At 51.2% G+C, this 9,792-nt stretch overlaps 1 protein-coding gene across 1 annotated transcript; it reads left to right on the top strand.

The window, feature by feature from the left end:
- The first annotated feature begins 128 nt into the window (after positions 1–128).
- On the top strand, positions 129–1,858 carry CDKN1C (cyclin dependent kinase inhibitor 1C). The gene is made up of 3 exons (XM_035328766.1): positions 129–826; positions 940–1,066; positions 1,161–1,858. The coding sequence occupies exons 1-2, from the start codon at positions 367–369 to the stop codon at positions 1,059–1,061; spliced, it is 582 nt and encodes a 193-aa protein (XP_035184657.1). The 5' UTR covers positions 129–366; the 3' UTR covers positions 1,062–1,066; positions 1,161–1,858.
- Positions 1,859–9,792: the final 7,934 nt, after the last annotated feature.

The following is a 9,792-nucleotide window of genomic DNA, read 5'->3' as shown; positions in this document are numbered from 1 at the left end:
GGCCGCCCCCCCCCGGGCCGATGCGGCGGGGCCGGGCCGGGCCGGGCCAATGCGGCCGGCGGCGGAGCGGCGCTGCCCGGCGCAGCCAATGGAGGGCGCGGGCAGGAGGGCTGCCGTCGGGGGCCGGGGGGGCGGCGGGGGGGCTGCCGCCAATCGCGGCGGGCTGCTGGCAGGACAACGCCGTGCTGCTAATGGGTGTTTTGCTCGGCCTCGAGGGGAGCGGGGTTTAAAAGCGGGGCGGCCGGGGGAAGGGGCTCAGAAGCGGGGAGGCAGGGCTGCGGGACGCGGCGCGACGGGCGGCGAGGAGGAGCGGCGGGGGGCCCCCACGCAGCCAGCCAGCCACGCACCCCCCCCCTCCACGCACCCATGGCCGACGTGCATCTCTCCGGCCCCCCGGCCCTGGAGCGCCTGGCGGCCCGACGGGCGCTGCTGGCCGGCCACGATCGCAGCGCCGTCTGCAGGAGCCTTTTCGGGCCGGTGGACCACGAGGAGCTGGGCCGGGAGCTGCGGAGTCGCCTGCGGGAGATGGGCGAGGCCGACCAGCGCCGCTGGGACTACAACTTCCACACCGACACCCCTCTGCCCCCCGCGCCCGGCCGCCTGCGCTGGGAGGAGGTGGAAGGCAGCGCCGTGCCCGCTTTCTACCGGGAGACACTGCAGGTGGGGCGCCGTCGGGTCCCCCTGCGCCGGGCCCCCCCGGCACCGTCGCCCCCCGCCGCTGGCAAGGGGGCTCCGGGGGGGCGGCTGAGCCGGGAGAACCGCGCTGCGCCCCCCGCTCTCCGCCGCCGCGCCGTCCGACGGAGCGGCCCCGCCGCCCGCATCACAGGTGCGTACCCCGACGGGGGGAGCGGGGAGCTGGGTCCCCCTACCTTTTTTCCCCCTCTTCGTGGACCCCCTTCGCCGCGCTGACGCCCCCTCTCTCGTCCCCCCCCCCTCCAGATTTCTTCGCCAGGAGGAAACGGCCGGCGCAGCCCAAGGCAGCGGCCGAGCGCCCCCCCGGCTGCGCGTCCCCCCCCGCCGCCGTGCCGGCTGAGCAGACCCCCCGCAAGCGGCTCCGGTGAGCCAGGTGAGGAGCACCCGGGGGGAGGATGATGCTCGGGAGGGGGCTTCCTATTAATTTTCTTATCCCATAATATTTTTTTATCGGCCCCCGCCCCCGGATTTTTGCACTACGGCACCCACGGGAGAGGCGCGCAGCCCCGGGGGCGAGGCGCCCACCAGGCACGGCCAAACGGGGCCCCCCCGCCCGGCCCGGGCCCCGGAGCGGAGCCGGAGCGAAACCGGAGCGGAGCCGGAGCCGCAGGCGCAGCGCCCGGCCGCGCACGGAGCAGTGTTACCGTACAACTGTGCAATGTATTACGTTCTATATAGAAATGTATTATGCCTAATGTGAGTACACTGGCCAGAAGTGTAAAGCTTTAAAAGTCATTTATATGAAATGTTTAATCTCTGCTGAGCTCTCAGTGCAAGGAAAAAAAACAGGAAAAGGGGGAGGAAAAAAAAAGAAAAAAGCAAGTGTATATTTGTACAAAAACGTTTTTTAAGAGTTATACTAACTTATATTTTCTATTTATGTCAGAAATGTGGATAACTGATTGACATCCAATAGTCGTTTTTTTTCTTTTGGTTAAGCCAAAGGGCACTATATTTGCTTTTGTTATTTACAAAATGTAAATTTATTTTTATAGTGGGATTTTTTTTTTTTGCATTCACAAGATGTAGTTATGAATCAAAACATTTTTTAGACTTTACTTGAAGACAAATCTGTTTCAATGGTTCCTGAGCCGGTCTGTACCACTGCCATTGCAAATAATGCCACAACTTCAAATAATAAAAAAAATCCAGGAAACCCTTGCAATGCTGCTTGGTGTGTGCTGTGCAGATGTCCTGGGGGGGATGGGAGCTGGGGGTGGCTGTGATGAGTGGGGCCCTAGCCCGTGTTGCTCCATGCAGCGTGGCTGCATCTATGTGCCCCCCTGTGCAGCACAAAGTTGCCCCCAGTTGCTGGAGTAAAAGACATTGTGGCTTGTGAACATGCGTGGGTGCTGCTGGAGTTAACAAAGTGAGGTAGGGAACACACACCCATAGAAGCCCCAATTTCAGCCTCTCTGCGCTTTGTTTTCCCCTTCTCCTCTTGCCAAAGCTAGGCCCAAGACCCCTCCAAGCTGAGGGGCTGTGCCCACACTAAGGGGGGGGAAACAAGGTGTGGGCACAGCCCCTCAGCGAGTTCTGTACGGGGGACCCTTGCAACCTGCATGCCCCGACCCCAGGCTACTGCATGGAAAAGTTTCCCCATCCCTCTGGTCCAAGCCCAGCATTAATTTTGAGGAAAATCCTGCAATTCCAGCTATAAAAGGGGGGAGCAGAACAGCCACCAGGCAAAATACACGAGCACTGCACACAGTGCTGGCACCCGGGGCACGTTCCCTGAGCCCTGTGTTGGGGGGTGTGGGGGGCAGCCACCCGCAGGGGGCCCGATCCTGGCTGCAGGTGGTGCCGGAGAGCACAGGAAGGGAGCGGCTGGCCGGATTTGTCCCTTTTAAGCCCTAGGAGCTGGGTGATGATGCTATTTCATGGAGCTGGGGGGGGGCGGCCCGCCGACGGGGGCCAGGCAGAAGAAGGCAGCCAAGGATTTTCCCGTATCGGTGCTCCCCGACCCCTGCAGTGCTCGCCTCTGCCCCCCCCATCACGGCCACAAAACACTCCCGGCTGTAAAAGTAACATTGATTACCTCCAGCTCCGTGATCGCTTAATCAGAACGGGATTATTTTACGCACCCACATCAGTGGCTGCTGCCTCAATACAATTCCCGCCCCCCCCCCCCCCGCTTTGAAAAGAAAAATAGCTTTTCCCTTTCCTTCTGAAAGCCAACAATACCCGGAGTGAGGCAGCTGGATCCTCCAGGATTTATGGGCTTTTCTCTTGCTTTCATGAAAGCAGGTGCCTTTGGGACCTCCATTGTCCCAGCCCCCCACTCATAATAGGACTTTCTGCAATGAAAAAATCCCTGCTCCGAGCTCCCAAATACCTCAGCCGCCCGAGCCATGCTGAGGTGTCCCCGGAGCATCCCAGCAGAGCGGGCAAGGGGCTGTCAGGCCAGGCAAGGAGCTCCAGTGCCCAAGCCCAGCCCTGTGAGATGCGGGGCAGGAAGGTGTGCGGCCACCCCGCACCCTGCTCCACCCAGCCCGCCTCGCCCCGGCACAAAGCACACTGCCCCTATTCTTTCGGCCTTTGTAGCCATATGGCAAATCCATGTAGACACAGCCAACATCCATTTATTCAGGCACATAATGTCCCGCAACAGGGAACAATTGGAACTTTGTTTGCTTCTATTATTGATGCGAATAGGCAACCGAGCTCCCACCCACCCCGGCATCATTTAACTATAAGAGATATCCAGCTAATTATGAACCATATGTGCCTATAGTTTCAAAGCAATCCAATGAAGTTCATTTTAAATCTAGACTACTTTATTAGTACTGAAGACAGATGTCTCAACAGTACATGCATCAGAGGAAACCATGTAAAGAAGTTCTTGAAATATTTAACTAGGACTCATTCATTGTCAGAGGGGCTTTAAAGTGCCCTTTATCATGAGAATGCATAGGCAGAAGTGGAGGGAGGCTGCCCGTTGTTATGGCCAGCCCGCTTACCCTTGAGCGATAAATCCCAAATCCCACTTTGGATTTCACAACAGGAATATTTTTTTGGAAAGAATGCACAATATCAAGGGTCTAGAAGGAGCAAGCCTGCAGTTCATCACAGCTACAAAAAGACAGGTCAATATCTGAGCTGCTTTCATCTTAGGCTGAAACCAGCTATGCTCTCAGAGGAATAACCTACCCCAAACCGCTGCTCCCTCTCCAGTGGGGGAGAGCTGCACATTTGGGAGACGGCTGCTGCACTGCCAGGACAGGAGCTTTAATGCTGCGAGACCTCCAGAGCTTTGTTTCAGGCAAGCATCTCCCGATGCAAACCTTGTGGTGCAGGAGACTGAAAGGGAAACTCATCAAGAGAAAGTCTTTTGGACCCCCTTCACCCCCAGGAAATGCAATTATCAGCAAACAACCTTGGCAGAAAGCTTAGCGCTATCTTTATGAGCACAGCAACATCTACCAGTAATTAAGCCACTTCAGTTAGATGAATGCAACATATGGTTGACGCTGGGAATCATTCTCCTGCCTAGCCACGACTTTTCTTTCTGGGCCAAAACTTGTTCTATTATCACTTAGAATAAACAAAAAAGCTGCTTTCCACTTCTTGAGCAAATATTTGCCTCTAATGAGCACAAGGTGTAGGTAACAGGATGGGGGGAAAATGGTCATTTTTAAAGCATAATTCCCTAGAATAAGGGTAGAATTCTATCTGTTTCTGTGGTTAACACTTAGTGAACAGAGCAGAAAGGAAGATGCTAAGCAGTTTGAAGAGCTGCAGAGGCCATAAAACCCCTGAAGCAGGCCTGGCTACAAGATTAAAAATAGCTCTAATTCATAGGCACAGGACAAACACAGTTTTGGAGCCCCATCCCCTGTCAGCATGGCCAAGCCTCTGCTCCAGTACGATTGGCAACCAGCAGTGGTGCAGCCTCACATCGGCACCCGTGGTGTCATGGGGACCCAAGCTGTGGGGACACAGGGACAGCACCGTTTAGCATGTGGGATGCAGGTGGAGCAGAAGCAGGGCTAAGGCTGGTTCAGACTCCACATGTGCTTTTGGCTTGATGAAGAGGAGTGCTTGGAAGTGGTTGGCTATGGGGCACCTCAGACCAGCACTCAATTATTAGCTTCCATCTCTCTTTATGTTGGTTCCCCATCATTAAATACAGATAACAGCACTCATGGCTTATATATTAATCCATTCGCATTTGGAAAGCACTCTAATACTACAGCGAGTTACACCAAATAAGTCCAGCAGGGAAATTATTAATGTCTTTGAGCAGGGCTTGAACAGTGCACAGTTAATAAGACTCAGCACCATCCATTGAACAGAGAGAAAAAGCCAAACTGAGCAACTGCTCATTAAGCGAGCACCGTTCACCCTGTGCACTCAGTGCGATCATTTAATTAAGAAAGATTTTATCATCGTGCACAGACACAAGGGGGCAGAGCCAAGGCCTTCCCTGGTCCTTACTGTTTCTGGTGTCCCTTCCCGCAGCACTGCGCATCACTCACCCATCCTCTTGTGTCATATGTGGCAGAAAACACCACGTTTAAAGTCTAGCCTTGCTCTGCAGCACAAACCTCGGAGCATTTCTCAGGTGCCTTCTAAAAAAGGAGCCTAAAAACATTCAATGCCTTTTTTCTTTTCCTCAGTCTTTAACACTCAGAAATCACTAAATGGGCTTTGACAAGGCTTTTCACTCTGCCACAGCTTGTCCATCATCCCCACCGACTCTCGAGGTGGGGACTGGGACGATCTCCCAAAATCACACATGTGCAGCACTGCGACGCCAGACCCTGGCTCCCACCACCCTTTCCACTACAGTAACCCTGGGAACTCTTCTCTGTGCCCAGCCATGATGTGAGGCAAAGAAGTTTTTCCAAGAAGGAAGATGCTTTGATCCCAGAGTGTTTTGGAGCGTTACTGGACAAGAAGGACAGGAGTGTGCAGCCCTGCCTGCATGCCACTCTCTGTGGCACCACACATGCAAGCCTTTCACCTCGAACACAAACAAACCAACCCCAAAATGGCCCCCACAACAAGTTCACCAACACCACCCAGTCCCATTTTTACACTAAAAATCCCAGGGAAGCCTCTGCTTGGGTCACATTAGGCAGCTTGAGATACACCGGGAAATGAGTCCTACAGCAGTTCACTCTGGAAAACAATGGGCATGAATTAAGTTGTTTCCATACATTCAAGGGTAATTGGTTTAGCAAAGCCTGTTTTCCCTCGGACTTTCATTCAAGAGGTTTTAAAAGGTGGCTCTAGTTAGCAGGGCTTCAGTTCTGCTTGGGCTGCACAGCATCCCATCCACTGGCTGTGGGTCCCCAAAGCTTTGGGCAACAGCTTGCAAGTTTTGCTCTCTCCCAAAGGGAATACCAAAATCTTCTGTGAACTCCTGGGGGTCTTCCCCCCCCCCCCAGCCCCCCCATCTTTAGGCTAAACCCATTTTTGTTTCACTAACCAAACAAGCCAGGATACATATTCTTCCAAAGAGGGATGCCTTTTGTGCTAAGACCAAACCTTTTGCCTTTTGCAGCTTTCAGCCAGAATTTTGTGCTTTGCATTATTCACCTGATGTCAGACCTTAGCGATGCCACCAGTCTGGCCTGTTTAAAATGCTTTCAACCAGTTAAAATGAATCCAGGTGGCATGGTGCTGGAGGCATGTTATCAGTGAAGCCTGTAGCAGTTCAAGGTTAGGCTCTGTGCGCCAAAGGCTAGGGATGCACCCAGCAATGCTCACCTTAAAGCTCCTACAAGCATTGGGGGGAGCAGTGAGCACTGGCTCTCTTCCACAGTCTGGGATCTGAAACAAAGCCATAAAGTGATTTTTCCCCAAATCACCCATAGAAATCAATGGCAGAGCCAGATCTGAACCCCAGCTAGGTGCCTGATCCCAAGGAGTGCAGCAGGTTACTGAGTATTGCAAGGGTTTGACAGCACTGGGGGGAAAAAACACTTACTTAATTTGCACAGGGGTGGCAAAAGGCATGTCCCTGACACAAAGGCCACCCCCCTGCCAAATTTCACACCCCCCTTCCAGTGCATAGTGGGGGGATCCCTGGCAGCAAGCAGGAAGCCCTTCTCCCCATCAGCATCACTCCCAAGCTGGGGTACTTCAAGAAGCAGCCTTTTTACAGTGTGAATAAAAAAAAAGCTGCAGTTTGTGCTTGCTATCTGGTGTAACACTTCCAGGCAGCAGCAACCACCTCTTCAAGGTGATACGGAGAGATATTTGGGGATAACTTCCATAAAACCACTGTTACCAAACACCCATAAAACAGTGCAAAGGCACCTTATCAGAGGGAAATAGCTGCAAATTAAAATAAGATGTGCTGAGGGGGTCATGTTTTATGCCTGCCTGTTAGATTTTCGAGCACTCGCTGCGAAGTTCTCTTTAGCCTGTTAATCTTACCATTTTTTTTTTTTTTTAAAAAGGAAAAAAGGCTTCATCTGAGATCTATTAATGAGCAGAGAGAAAACAGAATTTATATTTGAAGCTTGATCTGTATTCACTGAACTGTTCTGTCAGAGACACAGGAAGGATAACAGGAGAGAAAAAAAAAAAAAAAAAAAAAAAAAAAAAAACAGGAGAAAAAGAATAAAACCCTCCCAGGTACTCTATTCCCCTGAGCAGCTGTACAAAGGCAGGATGAGTACAGGCTGAGCAGAAATACTGCAAAACATCCGCATGGATAGAGTTTTTCTTGACCCTGCAGAATATAATGGGAGATAAAGAAGTTGACCATTTTGGGAGGAGGATGCCTTCATTTCTCGATGTGACTGTAGATTATTTCGGCTTCAGAAGACAAGAATGTCCCTTTAACATCTGACCTGGCCTTTATTTAAGAGCAGCACTTCACGGTTCAGGAAAGACAGACAATTTTCTAATTCCCAGCTCTGCTGGAGGCTGAGGCAGCAACTTCCAGACAGGACACCTGCTAACACTAGAGAAATAGCATTATTATGTCTACAAGTTTACAAATCTGAGGATCAAAAAGCCTTTGCTTCTGCTGCTACTACACAGGCCAAGGACGATGACTTCTTCAAAACAGACTTTCAGAGGTTCCCCCCCGCCCCCTCTAAGAAATGGTTTCTTTTTGCTTTCAGCGGATCGGTTTCCACGTGAAGAAGTCAATAGGCAAAGAGTTTCCTAAGTTTCAGTGGTGTGTAGCAGAAAGGGGATTAGACCTGGGGCCTTTTTACTGGCAAGCCTTTAAGCAAATAAATGTTCTTGAATTCTTAGAGAAACAAATCTAACTTAAACAGAAAGCCAGAATATATGGGATTTGCCCCTCCCCAACTTGAATTTAAAAGTGGTGGAAAAAAAAAAAGAAAACCGGAGAGAGAAATAATTACTAAAGATCTAAGGAATACTAGGACTAAGTCTTTGTCCACAGTAAACGTGCTTTTATTTTTTGCTAGCCATCCCAAGGGGAATGCCTGTTTCCACCTACTCACCATGAGCTGTCAAGCACCAACACCCAGTGCAATGCAGTTGTTCACTCACACCAGGTCAGGTCAGTCCGAAGCTGTGATTCCCCAGCAGCAACAGAGGCAAAAAGAGATCTGTACACATACACACACACACAGTTACTCAGATCCTACCTGGTAAAAAAAGTCATCCAGCTCCTTCTCACCCCACAGTCCCAGAGCTAATGCCTAAAGTTTCTCTCTTAAGGGACAAGTGAATCACAATGGGTAATTCTTGGTTTAACCGATATTTTTCTTAAGCACCAAAAAACAAAACAAAACAAAAACAAACAAACAATCAAAAAACTATAGATATTATTCAAAAGCTTAAAAATCCTGTGTGTGCATACACACATATTTATATATTTATAATACCTGAGAGCAGCCCCTTGCTCCAGAGCAGCTCCAGGTGCCTGCAGTTTGCCAGCATGCAGAGCACCTGGGTCAGCATTTGTGGGCTGGCTTTAATTAAGCCAGATAACCAAGGTAATTAAGGCAAAGCAGTTGCCTAATTTGCTCCAAAGTCAGCAAGGGAACAGTTAGCATCCTGCTCTAACAAACCAACCGTAAGGAAAAAATAAATTGTAGGCCTGTGAATGAGCACAAAATGATAATCTGTGTGATAATTTTTTCTCTCTGCACTGTTAAGCAGCTTTAAAGACTTTTCTAATCCTAATATGCCTTAACATACACCTCCCTCTTCCCCGGCAGGCGTGAGGGGGCCACTGTGCCCGGTCCCGGTCTGTCCTGCCCGGTGCCCCCTCAGTCACCAGGCCACCGGTGGCACCTGCATCCCACCCACACCAACACTGGGTTTTGGGGAGGAAAATCCCCAAAGAGTGGGCACTAAGGGACACGGCTTAGTGGACACTTGGACTCAATGATATCTTCGAGGGCTTTTCCAATGCGACCAATCCTATGATTTTCAGCCCCAATCCAGCTTTACCAACCTACTGATGGCAAGGAAAGCTCATTTTCCCATCTCCCCAAGAAGATAGATTTTCCTGCCTGGTTTTGGGCTGATTTTAGCCCAAATCACTCAGAATGGAGAAGACTGCCTCTTTTTCCCCATTTTTGTCATTTTTTCCCTGTTTTTGGCTGGCAGGATGGAGCAGGGCTGCGAAGGGAGGGAGTGGGGAGGCCGAGCTCCGGCAGGGATTTTAATCTGATCACTTCCCTGTCAAACTAATCCCTGCCTGACTCGGATCGGACTTTTAGAAACGTGCCTGGAAACCAAAAAGCAAACCTCATTTGAATGAAGCACACACTCCGCGGCCCCCATCTGCAAAGGGCCGCAATTAAATGCAAAAAAAAAAAAAAAAAAAAAAAAAAAGGAGAGAGGGAGAGAAAATTAGCATTTTCCGCGGCCATCTGGCATGAGGAGCAGGCGATGGGGAACAAAAGGAGATTTAGGCAAAGGGGAGAGGCGAGTGTGCCATGGCATTGACCTGCAAATGAGCCTTTGTGAGCGAATTAAAGCTTCCCGGACCCCCCGGGACACCCCAAAACAGGCACCATTACAAACCATCCGGACAAAAACCCACTCATCAAAATTGTCTGCGTTTGGGGGCGGGGGGGGTGCTGCATTTAAACCCGCACCTTGCCCCTGTCCCCCCGCTGTAATAGGCGCTTAATAGCGGCTGGGGGGGCACGG

The sequence above is a fragment of the Oxyura jamaicensis genome, chromosome 5 (genome assembly GCF_011077185.1).
Source record: "Oxyura jamaicensis isolate SHBP4307 breed ruddy duck chromosome 5, BPBGC_Ojam_1.0, whole genome shotgun sequence".
Classification (NCBI taxonomy): Eukaryota; Metazoa; Chordata; class Aves; order Anseriformes; family Anatidae; genus Oxyura; species Oxyura jamaicensis.
This window is presented reverse-complemented; position numbering and strand designations above follow the sequence as displayed.

Coding starts and splice junctions, on each gene's coding strand:
- CDKN1C (XM_035328766.1), top strand. CDS start 367: ATGGCCGACGTGCATCTCTCCGGCCCCCCGGCCCTGGAGCGCCTGGCG. Junction 827..939: donor CCCCGCCGCCCGCATCACAG/GTGCGTACCCCG, acceptor CCCCCCCTCCAG/ATTTCTTCGCCAGGAGGAAA.